General features: G+C 29.6%; 1 protein-coding gene across 1 annotated transcript; it reads left to right on the forward strand.

Annotated features, from left to right (window-relative positions):
* Window positions 1-9,215: 9,215 nt before the first annotated feature.
* LOC114931474 (uncharacterized) lies at window positions 9,216-13,589 on the forward strand. The gene is made up of 6 exons (XM_085483777.1): window positions 9,216-9,356; window positions 9,665-9,721; window positions 9,934-9,990; window positions 10,775-10,822; window positions 12,661-12,855; window positions 13,564-13,589. The coding sequence occupies exons 1-5, from the start codon at window positions 9,216-9,218 to the stop codon at window positions 12,676-12,678; spliced, it is 321 nt and encodes a 106-aa protein (XP_085339903.1). The 3' UTR covers window positions 12,679-12,855; window positions 13,564-13,589.
* Window positions 13,590-13,799: the final 210 nt, after the last annotated feature.

A 13,799-nucleotide genomic window follows, 5' to 3' on the forward strand; every position in this document is an offset into this window, starting at 1 on the left:
GCCTCGTTTCTCGATGCTCCCGATCACCCGCCAGCAGGAATAGTGTGACACTATGAGAGCAATCTCTCTTCCTTTCTCACTCTCCGCGTTTCATCCGTCGAATAATTATCATCGCGAAATTAAAGACAACACGTTAGTTCGATAATGGATTTTTTACCACTCAAAGACTCCCAAAGGATTCCCTTTGTAATTACGTTGATAAAGTGGATGTCATAAAAAATGTAACATTCTTCAATTTTTCATATCGAATTTATATATATTTATAGATTTAATTACGACGAATTATTATTTCATCAATTTTTATTAATTTATTTTTTTATAAATGTAAATGTCAATTCTAGCCTATTATTCAGAGCATTCTTATTAATTTGCAATTTGATGTCAAAGCATAATTAGTACGAAGTAATCTTTGCAGTAATTTTTCATTAATTCACATGATGGCAAAACTTACAATGAAATGAGAGCAGTGTCTCTAGAGATAAATAATTATTTAATAACCGTGTGCAATAGTAAGTAGTAGTAGGAAATGCATTGTCAGACATATGTTGTCTTATTCGCATGTTATGAAATGGACTGCATTTTGAACTGAAATGTTAATCTTCCATGCATTAGAATATTTTGTTAAATAGAATATTTTGTTAATAGAATATTTTGCTAAATTTGATAATTGAATTTAAAAATTTATACTAATTAATAAATCAAATCAAGTAGAAATATTTAAGTTAATCGTTAATATTTTTTTCTGAATTTTCTAATTTGATGTTTGAACCAAATAATATGTAAATAAAATTTTTTAATCATATTATTTTAGCATTTTAACTATCATATTTTCTATTTACATTTACGTGCCACACATTTATGTTCTCTGTGTAATATAAAATTCTTTGTGGAACTGTAATTAGACAATGCATTAGACGGAATAAAAAGAACAAAGTCCGTTAACGAAAAAGCATCTCTCAGCTTCTAAAGGAAGAGAATGTTTACAAAGCTACGTACGAGAAATCGTAAAAATTGGCGAATCCAACGAATGGAAGAATTACAACTTCAAAGAAAGAGTATTAGGTTGACGCTGCCTGCCTATTCGCGACACAAAGCAAACGATGAGAATATAACAGCGAATATAAGATAATAGAAACATATTTTGCACGATGTTATCCTATTTTTTTCGACGTGTGATTCGCGATAAGTAAGTACTTGACAGAGAAAAACGAAATGAATATAATTATAGATTAGTACTCTTCAGGTATAATAATCTTAGCTATTCGCGTCGTCTCTTCGCGCTTCTAATTCGCGAATTTCAAAGGACTCGACATTTTTCCGGATGATGGTTTTAGCAGACTGCGGCGATAATCGAACGGAAAGCTCGACGAAGATGAATTCCGTACAAAAAGATTTCGCGTCTACCATCGTCTCGCGCTTTGATCGTCGTACCGTCAAAGCGACGTTTCACTGTCTCATTTCGATTCTGTTTTACTTCGCCCGCATATCGATATCCCTCGTTTTTTTCCGGCTTTTTGCGTTTCTTCGATCCTTTAGCACGCGCGCGCGCCTCTTTCTCCTTCTCCTTTATCCCTCCCGGGACCAATTCTCAGTCTAGCGTGGAATATACTAGGAGATGAAAGAAAAGATCCAGTCATTAACTGTCTCTCTCTCGTCGCGCCGACACAAGGAAAAGCGAAAAAAGTACGAACGCATATTCTTTGTTTAATTCCGTAAGAAATGTGACGGGGTGGTAAAGGAAACGAGAAGTAATAAAAAAAAGTGTCAATAGCAGAAAATAAAATTGCGATTGGTGCGGTTACGCTTGGCAGGTGCATTTCCTCTTTTTTTCACAGCTGCGCGCACAAATCGTATTTTTCGCGCTTCTTATTCATAAATAAATTGTTTCTACTACTGCCCGCATTTAATCGATGAAATTATATCTCATAAAATGTCCCCTCAATTATAAAGAAACCTCAAAACATCTAAATACATTCGCGTATAATAACATTGCGAATTCATTTCTCGTCGACGTCTTTTACAAGTGTCACGATCAATTCATATACCCGACAATAATTAAGCCGTCCGTTGGCTAATTAATTTGCGTGCAAAGAGAGATGGAGATAGAGGGAGAGAGAGAGAGAGAGAGAGAAATTCTCATCGTTTACACCTAACATACTCCCGTGCGCGAATAATTGTGTGCACCGACAATCGCGGTATGTATTTATCGCAGCTTATCCGGCCACAATGTATATATACGCTCGCGGATGATTATTGTGACAATTTCATTTCGCATTATACCGGTTTTCGCACCCCATCCCCTTCGACTAACCAATGACTCCATGCTGTCCGAAAACCTGCCTCTCGCATCCCCGACCAGGGACACCGATACACTACATTCAGTAAATTTCCCTCCGGGACATATGCCGTGCGTATCGAAATCCCGTTTAATCGAAATTTGAAATGTACGTTTAATCTATCCTCGGTTACTCTTTCCCTTCCTTCCCCAAAAACGTCTCTTTCTACAGCAATCATCCATGTCGCGCGCAAATGCGCTCAAAAAAAAATATCTCTCTGTAACCGATATAGACTTGAAGCCTGCGATGGACGGATTCAAAAGTCGGAGCACTCGAGGCTAAATTGCCGGTAACGTTTTCCCGCCAGAACTGTACGATTTTCAAAGCAATTTTTGTATCCGATGTTCAAATTTATTGACAGAAAGTTTAAACAATACACGCGAAAAAAAAAAACTGTTGCACAATAGTCTTTACAATAAAATTTATTGTGCACCGAACAAGTATCCGCGAAAGTTATTATATTATAAACAAAATCGCAAACTCGATCAATTTTTATACAGTTTTAATGAAGCGTTTAATCCCAAAATATTAATATTATAATTATTATTATTGATCACAAATGACATAATAAATACTTAATAGAATCGATGAAGAATACGATTGGTTCGTCCAAAGCAAAATGTTTCTTTTCACTTATTAAAACCATCGCACAGACCAACGGGAATGCATACATTTCAAATCGAGAACTGCAATAACACGCAGATTGTTGTGAGAATAAATCCCAAGCTGAATTCTCTCGACGTCGCGTCGCGCCGATCAGCGATTTTTCGCTGGTGAATTCGAGCAAAAGCAAACGAGCGCCGGCCAATTGTCGAGGCGCCGATCAATTCAAGCCGGTCGATTATATTTTCCAAAAATGCAAACGACTCTATAACGCGCACTCTTTTCCCTCCCGTTTTCACAGCATCCTCCCTACCTCTTTCTCTCTCTCTCTTCTTCTCGCTCGCTCTCCCGTCTTTTTTTCTTTCAGGCAAGAATTTTTCAATATTCGCTACACTTCCCTCGGGATGTCCCGCGTATCGATATTCCATTTCGTCGGGAATTGAGCGACCAACGTACGGCTTGGTGACAGTGCGCGAGCGGGAAACGACAAGGAGAGAGGGTGGAAAAAAGGCGAACGTTCGCCACGCCATTCGGCTGAAAGATGTGACGAGACCGTCGTTTACCTTTATCGTAGACCTTACTTTCGTCATCGTCATTATATCGGACTATCGTCTCACCGCCCTCTGGCTGCAACGCGACATCGTTTCTCGGGTGTTACATTCGCTGCCAGAGAGTTTATCGGATCGACACGCGTCGTGTCGCGTCGACGATCGGGCCCGCGGCGAGAAATACATAAACTACAATGCGTTTATGTAAGTTACATCGCATGTGGCGTGAACACAATCAAACAAGCTTTCCACAGCTGTGGCTTCAAGAGAGAGTAATTTCACTTTCCGTACTGAACGTTTTATATTAATCAATCGCGATTGTTGCACAGCATTCGTGCAAGTTTCATTTTTTTTATGAGATCTATATACTTGTGTGCTTTAATTAATATAAATTTATCAACGTGAAATTACGAAAAATATTCGATATATAGAGAACGCGAAGGAAGGTAATGCGAAATTTTAGAAGTACGGTGTGTTAAAGTCCTTCAATTTGTTGTTATGTTTCTATGGAACTTGCTTTGTACTAAAATTCGATAAACGAAATTAATACACACGATGTTTCCACATGGTGGATTTACCGCGCGAATTGATTTCATCTCCAATTTCGTCGTGGCTTTTAATTTTGTTTTTTTCCGCGCTAACTCATTCTGTACCACTACCGCTGCCAGTAATCTTTTATCGCCCTATAACACACTCGCGGCTGCATCATTTGCGCGTTTCTTTTTTCCATTCGTTTATTTTTATTCTATTTGCGTGCAACAAGGATTTGCTTGCCTGTGCTAATAAATCACCCTCGGTTTGCCAGGACAAAACAAGTCTGAGTGCAAGGTTTCAGATCTACGGGATGACTTGCGATCGCGTCGTATAAGACTAATTTGTTCCCAAATTTAATTTAAAAATTCTAATACGAAAATATCACAAGATATATAGTTGTAAGTGATCAAACTTGATCGATAATATCGTTTAAATTTCGCTTAGACCGATCCGTAATTATGAGAATATCAAACTGTCATTATAATTCATGATGTTAAAAGATTAAAAAATTAATTATATATTTTATAACTCATTTTATCTTGATGATTTCTTACGTATAAGTATTATTTGTTTATCACAATCAGTTAATAATAATTAAACTTGGTAATCAATCAGCTGATTGCTATAGTATAGGTTGTACCAATACATACAAAATAAAGTAAAAAATATTCACTTGAAGATTAATATCATTTAAACTGTAGAAATCAATGGCAGATAATAAATGGATAATAAATATATATATACATTTTTACAATATATGCTTATTATGAATTTAAAAGTGAGAAGTATTTTAAGGGTGATATTACTTGGACAATTTTTGATAACTTTAATTTTAATTCAGAAATTATTGTAACCTCGATTTTCTTTTCGTATTAGAACTTTCGATTATATAATCTCTAGGATATGCCATCGAAATAATATATCATAATTATTAAATATTATTTATGCTATACTTCTAATAATTGTATTATTTTTAATACGTGCGTGAAATCATGATCGTTTATTTTTAAAATAAAAAATTCTAACAATAAGTACTTACGTATTACACATTATTATTATATAATTAATCAGTTGATTGTTATAGTTGTACTGGTACTTACGAATATATGTATACGATCGATACTGGTGTACCGATAAATGAAAGAATAAAGTAATAAATATTTATCGCTTATTTTTAGAATAAAAAACGCCAAGTACTTACGTATTACACATTATTATATACATGTTTTTAAACGTAGACCAATAAATATTTCAATAAAGCAATTGTTGGTAAGGAAAGATAAATAATGCGATAAACACACAAATGCACGCGTGCACTAAGAATAAAAATCTTGCATATACATATAGATGATGGTTATATATTATATGTAAATTTCTTAAAATATTGTAAAATATTAAAATATTGGAATCTTATAACATTTAAAATATAGTAAAGTACATAGCTTTAATATGAAAAATATTTGAATAAATTTTATAAAAGTTGAAATTATTATATAAAAGTATAATTTCAGATAAATTTTCTTTATATTTCATATTTTTAATAATAATATGTTTCATAAAATAATATAATAAAAACTTATACTTTTTAGAGGAAAAATTAATTTGTAATACTGCTATATACGAATATACGATCGATACTGTTGTACCGATACATAAAAAAATAAAATAATAAATATTTATCACTTATTGTTAGAATAAAAAATTTCAGGTACTTACGTATTACACATTATTATACATGTAGTATTTAAACGTAGAACAAAATGTTTTAATAAAGCAATTGTTGATAAGGAAGGATAAATAATAAACACACAAATGCACGCGTGCAGTAGACCAAAAATTTTGCATATACATATAGATATAGATAATAGTTATGTATTATATGTAAATTTCTTGAGATATTGAAATATTAAAATATTTTAATCATAAAACATTTAAAATATAGTAAAGTACATAGCTTTAATATGAAAAATATTGAAATAAATTTTATAAAAGTTGAAGTTATTATATAAAAGTAATTTCAGATAAATTTTCTTTATATTCACTTTAAACTTAGAACAATAAATATTTCAATAAAGCAACTGTTGTTAAGAACAGATAAATAATGCAATAACACAAATGCACGCGTGCGGTAAGAACAAAAATCTTGCATATACATACATATAGATAATAGTTATATATTATATGTAAATTTCTTGAGATATTGTAAAATATTAAAATATTTAGGTCTTAAAACATTTAAAATATAGTAAAGTACATAGCTTTAATATGAAAAATTGTGAAAAAATTTTTTTTTAAGTTGAAATTATATAAAAGTAATTTCAGATAAATTTTCTTTATATTTAATTTTTTTAATAATAATATATTTATATAATATACAGTAATATAATGCAAACTTATATTTTTTAAAGAAAAAATTATTATTTGTAAAATGAAAGAAAGGAAGTTTCAATAATAACAATATGTTTTTTATTCGTAATTTAAAAATTTTGTGAAAGAATCTCTTATTGAATATTAAGGTCAACAAATTTTTGATTTAATATTTCTATTTTATACGCTTTTAATCTCTAATTTTTTCTGATATGTTTAATTTTCATTACATTTTATTTTATATATAATTTTAGCAAATACAGATTATCTCAAGATTAAAATAAAAATAATTCAGCACTCACCGATACGAAGCTAAGAATCGAAGATGTTCTTACAGCTCGTTGATCTGCAAAATATAAATAAAAAATTTAATAAAAAAATTAAATAATTTCTATAAAATTTAAACATTTCTAAAAGAATTGTTTAATTATAAACTTTTATAACTTGATAGATATACAAATTTTGATATATAAATTAAATGTTAAACGTATATATTAAAATATTTCGTGTGTATGTGTTTGTAAATATTGAATATAAAATTTTTACATACATTTTTTTTATTAAATATTTCTTTTATCTCTCAAATTAAAATCTAAATTATTCATTATATTCATTATATTACACGTATATTAATAAATTTATAAATTATTTAATTATATAATATAAGAAATAATTAAATAATTTATAAATATATCGCTCACCTCATGCATGAGCTCTCTGTAATTATTAAAATTATAAAATTATTTAAAATTATATATAAAATATACAAAATTTTTACATAAACTTTTACTACATATTTTCAAAAATTTTTTATCTCTCTTTCCAAAAATAAGATCTAAAATATCTTATATTCAATATATGATACTTTATATTAATATAATTATTTATTTATTTATATAATATAGGAATAATATAATTAAATAATTTATAAATATCCTCACCTTATGGGTTGCTCCGATGTCGCCTGATGCCTTCCCGGGCCTCCTCCTCCTCTCTCATTCCTTCGTGGCACTCACTCGCGAAAACATTAACATTAACAATCGCGCGCGCTAATTGCAAAATACGAAACTCGCCCGATACTTTATACGGCACTCCCGACACTCCCGATGCTTCCGATACTCCCAACACTTCCGATATTCCCAACGCTTCCGATACTTCCAACGCTTCCAACACTCCCGACACTCCCAATACTTCCGATACTCGCGATACTTCCGGCTGCGGCATCTCTCTTTACTACGACGAAGAATAACGCTACGGAAAGCACGATTGTTAGTTTTCTCATCTCCACGATCCGCGCGATACCCGCGACGTTTCACAAATGAACGCAAACGACGAATTTTGAGTGTCCGAGAAAACTCGAAAAGCGCGGCTAATTTCACACTCACACTACTTCGGCGACGCCATACCTGTTGCTCCGAATCGCGCGCTTTCCACATACTTTCTTGCACATTTTAAACAAATATTTGTACTTTCCGAGCGATTATTATTGTCTGCATGCAAGCTTTAATTAGAGATCTACATCAACAGAACGTACTATGCGAAAAACTAGCAATGTCTTACCGATTAAACGCGTCGAAACACCGTTCATAGTCGGAGTCGATCCGAACCGTGCCGCAGCCTGGCGAAAAAGAGCGAGAGGCGACTGCGCAGTAATGACGTCACGGCGTCACGTGACGGCCCCAAACTACGCGAGTCGTGTAGAGACGCCATCTCTGTCCGAATATGTATACTCGAAACCTATGTACATCTAAATATTTACATCTAAATATGTACACTTAAATATTGTGAACATAACATTTTCAACTCATAAATTCAATATAATAAATTTCGCTAAATATATCAGTATGTATAACAACAAGTCTCTCGTGTTTTTCATCATCTTCAATCACTCAACGATTCGTGTATTACTCTGCACCCCTCGAAAAGGCGGCAAAGTGCAGCGCGAAGTACATCTCGCAAGGCGAAAGCAGGCGAAAGGCACGTACGGTGAGAGTTGAGGTACATATACTTAACTAGAAGCATAATTACAAGCATGACGGAAGTGATAAGTGTGAGAGTAAATTGCGTCTCGAACAGTGACACTGCGACACAGAACGACTCGAGTCTCGTCGCGATGATACCGTCAAGGTCGCCGCCACCGCAAGTAAACAACGCGAGTCAGGTTATGGTTGTAGAGCGCTGAATTTCAGATACGTATGTATACACAAAATATTTAACGCCACACATCTTTTTCTTAATTATCGATTCAATTATTATAATTTAATTATATATATCGAGACTTTATTATATATATATATATATATATATATATATATAATAATATATATATATATATATATATATCGAAATTTATATGTTGGATTTATCAGTGAAAATGTATTACGTTTAAAATATTAGGCTTCCACATTTTGTACAAATTTGGGCGGTTCATCACACCTGGAGACCGGAAACGACTCACGTAGTACGTCACGTAACGGCGTGCCGTTATTGCAGCTATCTTCTCTCGCTCCTTTTCGCCAGGCTGCAGGCACGAGACGAATCGACTCCGCATTGAACGATGTTTGATACGTTTAATTAGTAAGTAATCCAGTTAATTAACTTGTCATTTTAATGTTTATCAATTGTACAAGACACATTTGTAAAAATTTAGACCGATAACTTGTTACAATGCGTAAAATTCATAGATCAAAATTTTATGCGAGCGGTTGGAATAGTTTTTCGAACAATGCATTGTGCGAATATATCTCTCTAATTAAAGTTTGAATATTTATTCATTTATATATACAAACAATAATAATCGCCCGGAGAGTACAAGTATTTGTTTAAAATGTGCAGGAAAGTATACGGAAAGCGCAGTTCGGAGCAACAGGTATATAGCATCGCCAAGGCGATTGTGACCTTAAAATTAGCAGCGTCAATTAATTTATCTATTCCTCTTAAAAGACAGGCAACAGCAGAACAGCACAAGGTGAGTGATATTTATGAGTTATTTAATTATTACCTATATTATAAATATTATTACCTTTATTTATAAATATATAGATAATTATTTATTTATTATACTCTTATAAAACTAAATGCATTTATTTATATAATAATAAGATGTCATTTCATATATTATTGTGTATTTATGTGCATGTAATATAAAATATATAAAATATTTTAGATCTCATTTTAAGAGTAAAAACTTTTTAAATATTTAATTAAAGTTTTATGTACAAATTTTATATAATTTATATATAACTTTAAATAATTTTATAATTTTATTATTTACAGACTGAGATAAGGAGGAAACTCAGAAAGACGTCAGCTGAAAATGGAGCAATTCATGAAGTGAGGATATTTATAAATTATTTAATTATTATCTATATTATATAAATATATGGATAATTATTAATATAAATGTGTAATATATTAAATATAAGATATATTAGATCTTATTTTGAGAAATAAAAATTTTGATAAATATGTAATCAAAGTTTATGTAAAAATTTTCTATATTTTACATATAATGATAAATAAGTTTATAATTTTAATATGTACAGACAGAGAGGAGGAGGAGGCCCGGAGAAGCATCAGGCGATAGCGGAGCAACCCATATGGTGCGTGATATTTATAAATTATTTAATTATTACCTATATTATATAAATATAATATATATATATATATAGATAATTATTTATTTATTACTCTTATAAAACTAAATGCGTTTATTTATGCAATAGGATACTATTTCAAATATTATGTGTGTATGTGCTCGCGTGTAGTAAAATGTATATAAAATATTTTAGATTTTATTTTGAGAGATAAAAATTAAAAGAAAAGTATTTAATAAAAATTTATGTAAAACTTTTACATTCAATATTTATAGACACACACACATACAAATGAAATATTCTAACATATACGTTTAACATTTATAATATTTATTTTATAAAATAATGTGAAATATTTAACATTTCTTATGGAAGTTTAATCAAACAAATATTTTTAGAAATTATTTAATTATTTCATTAAATTTTTTAATTAAATATTTCTGCTCTTAAAAAATAATTTATAATTTGGATAATTGTTTGTTTAAAATATATTCAACATTTACATAGACGCACATATATACACACGAAATGTTCTAACATATTTATATTAACATTTTATAGTTATATCAACGTTCAACATTTTATAATATTCATATAAAAAATTGGATATTTATCAGAATTTATGAAGATTTATAATTTAAAAGATTTTTCAGAAATCATAATTTTCTAAATTAAAATTTTTCATTAAATTATCTTTCTGCTTTAAAAAAATCATAATATGCGTAATAATTTTTCAAATATTAATTATTTTAGATATTGTTATTTTAATGTATGTATTTATATTTTGCAGGTCAACATATATTATATTACATCTCCGCTGCTGCGTTTTATATTTTTGGTGAGTGCTGAATTATTTTTATTTTAATCTTGAAATAATGTGTATTTATTATAATTATATATAATAAAATTTATATATAAATTAATACATAAAAATTAAGATATATCACAAAATATTAAAGATTGATAAGATATAAAATAGAAATGTTAAAATAAAATCTTTAATATTTATTCAATAAGAGATCCTTTCACAAAAAATTTTAAATTACAAATAAAAAACACATTATCGTTGCCATTGAAAATTTTTTTTTTATATTTTACAAATATTAATTTTTCTTTTAATAGAAAAATATGAGACTTTATTATATAACTATGCGAAATTATTATTAAAAAAAATAAAATATAAAGAAAATTTATCTGAAATTACTTTTATATAATATATTCAACTTTTAAAAATTGATTCCAATATTTTTCGTATAAAAAAGTTATATTTTAAATGTTTTAATATTGAAAAATATTAATATTTTACAATATCTCAAGAAATTTACATATAATATATAACTGATATCTATAAATGCAAGATTATCTTTGTTCTTATCGCATGGGTACATTATAGTTATCGCATTATTTATCTTTCCTTATTATTGCTTTATTGAAATATTTATTGTTCTAAGATTAAAGACTGTATATAAAGACATATTATAATATTTATTTTAAATATTTATTTTAAATATAAGCAATAATGATTTTACGCATATAAAAATAATGCAATTATTAAAAGTAGGGATGTGCCGGATATCCGGTAAGAATCCGGTATCCGGCCTATCCGGCCCTTTATTAGTATCCGGCCGGATAGCCGGATATCATTAGTATCCGGCCGGATAACCGGATATCATTAAACTTTGAAAATTGATGCAGAATTCGAGAATCGAGATTCTAAATAATTTCTAATATCAGTGAAAAGTTTAGGATATTCTAAAATATGAGTCTTCCACCATGTTAAGGGATCCTCATCTCTCAGTGACAGAGGTAGCGTCAGGTATTTTGATAACTCTATAAAGGAAATAGAGACGAAACGAGAAACGGACGGACGCACGCACATACGCATATGCGCATACACACGATATCTCAATTTATAATGCAGAGTTATCAAAATACCTGATGCTACCTCTGTCACCGAGAGATGAGGATCCCTTAACATGGTGGAAGACTCATATTTTAGAATACCCTAATCTCAAAACTTTAGTTTTGAAATACTTAAGCGCTCCACCATCCTCCGTGCATTCAGAAAGACTTTTCAGTGCAGGAAAATTGGTTTATTCCGATAATCGAAATAGATTGTCACCAGAAAACGCTGACATGTTATTATTCATCATGAAAAATTTATTAATATTAAATTTTGATTATGATTATGATTGTGATTTGTGAGTAATGTCGAATAAATACTATAAATAGTAAATACATTATACTGGCATTTTAAATTTACTCTAAACACATGATATATGGTATAATAAATATTAAGTCTGGTTCACACGTGTTTAAATAAATATTTTCACTGTTAGAAATTATTACTTATTAGTACCGGATATCCGGTAAATATCCGGTATCCGGCCGGATATTTATAATACCGGATATCCGGCCGGATATCCGGTATCCGGTTTCATATTATTACCGGATATCCGATATCCGGTATCCGGTAATTTTATTATCCGGCACATCCCTAATTAAAAGTATACATAGAGAATGTTTTATAAATGTGATATATTATTTTTTAATAGCATATCTTAGAAATTATATAGGTCTAATAAAAATTTGTCGTTTGTGCTTATTTGTAAAATGTTGCGAGTATCAAGCGGATCGTGTATTCGAAAACTGATAATCGCTTTTCATCATTTTCAGTATTATTCTTCGTCGTAGTAAAGTAAAACACCGCAAGTGCGGTCGGGAGTGCCGTATAAAGTATCGGGCGAGTTTCATATTTTGCAATTAGCGAACGTACGGTATTACTAAATGTTTTCGCGAGTGAGTGTTTTGAAAGAATAAGAGAGGAGGAGGCCCGGGAAGGCATCAGGCGACTGCAGAGCAATGCATAAGGTGAGTGATATTTACAAATTATTTAATTTTTATTTATATAAATATATAGATAATATAATGTGTACACAGAAAGATTTTTCTCTTAAAATTCACCCTGAAAATCATGGTAATCGTGGGACAATATGGTATTGGAAGAATTTTATAAGAATTTTTCTGATTAATATTTACCACAATAAAAATATTAATATCTACCACAATAAGATATAAAATATACTCGATTAATTTTACCATATACATAGTAAAATTTACTATGTACATATTAATATTTTTTATTGTGGTAAATATTAATCAGAGAAACTCTTATAAAATTCTTTCAACATCATATTATCCCACGATACCATGATTTTCAGGGTAAATTCTAAGGGAAAATTCTCTCCGTGTAATATAATAAAAATAATAAATATTTTAGCTAGCTGGTATTTTGAGAAATAAGAATTTTAAAAAAGTATTTAATAATTTATGAAAAAATTTCATGTTTAATATTAATAGATATATCATATACACACGAAATATTTTAATATATACGTTTAACATTTATAATAATATTTAGTTTGTATAATGATTTGTATATTTATCAAATTTTATTAAGTCTTTTATTAAATATTGTATCTCTTTGCTTTAAGAAAAGTAATTCATAATGTACATAATAATTTTTAAAATATTAATTATTTTAGATATTATTAACTTGAATGTATTTATATTTTGCAGGTCAACATACTGTAAGTACATCTCCGATTCTCAGCTTCGTATCGGTGAGTGCTCAATTGTTTTTATTTTAATCTTGAGATATTGTGTTATCGATTAAAATTATATATAAAATAAAATATAATGAAAATTAAATATTACACAAAATTAGAAATTTAAACCATAAAATAGAAATGTTAAATTAAAATTTTTGTGACCTTAATATTGATTTAATAAGAGATCTTTTCACAAAATTTTTA

Source organism: Nylanderia fulva, unplaced genomic scaffold, assembly GCF_048542155.1.
Source record: "Nylanderia fulva isolate GAGA-0341 unplaced genomic scaffold, ASM4854215v1 Scaffold27, whole genome shotgun sequence".
NCBI lineage: Eukaryota > Metazoa > Arthropoda > Insecta > Hymenoptera > Formicidae > Nylanderia > Nylanderia fulva.

Excerpts from the sequence above, each read along its gene's own strand:
- LOC114931474 (XM_085483777.1), top strand. The coding sequence starts at position 9,216 with ATGTGCAGGAAAGTATACGGAAAGCGCAGTTCGGAGCAACAGGTATAT. Across the intron at positions 9,357-9,664 it reads CAACAGCAGAACAGCACAAG|ACTGAGATAAGGAGGAAACT; the intron begins GTGAGTGATATT and ends TATTATTTACAG. Across the intron at positions 9,722-9,933 it reads AAAATGGAGCAATTCATGAA|ACAGAGAGGAGGAGGAGGCC; the intron begins GTGAGGATATTT and ends TAATATGTACAG.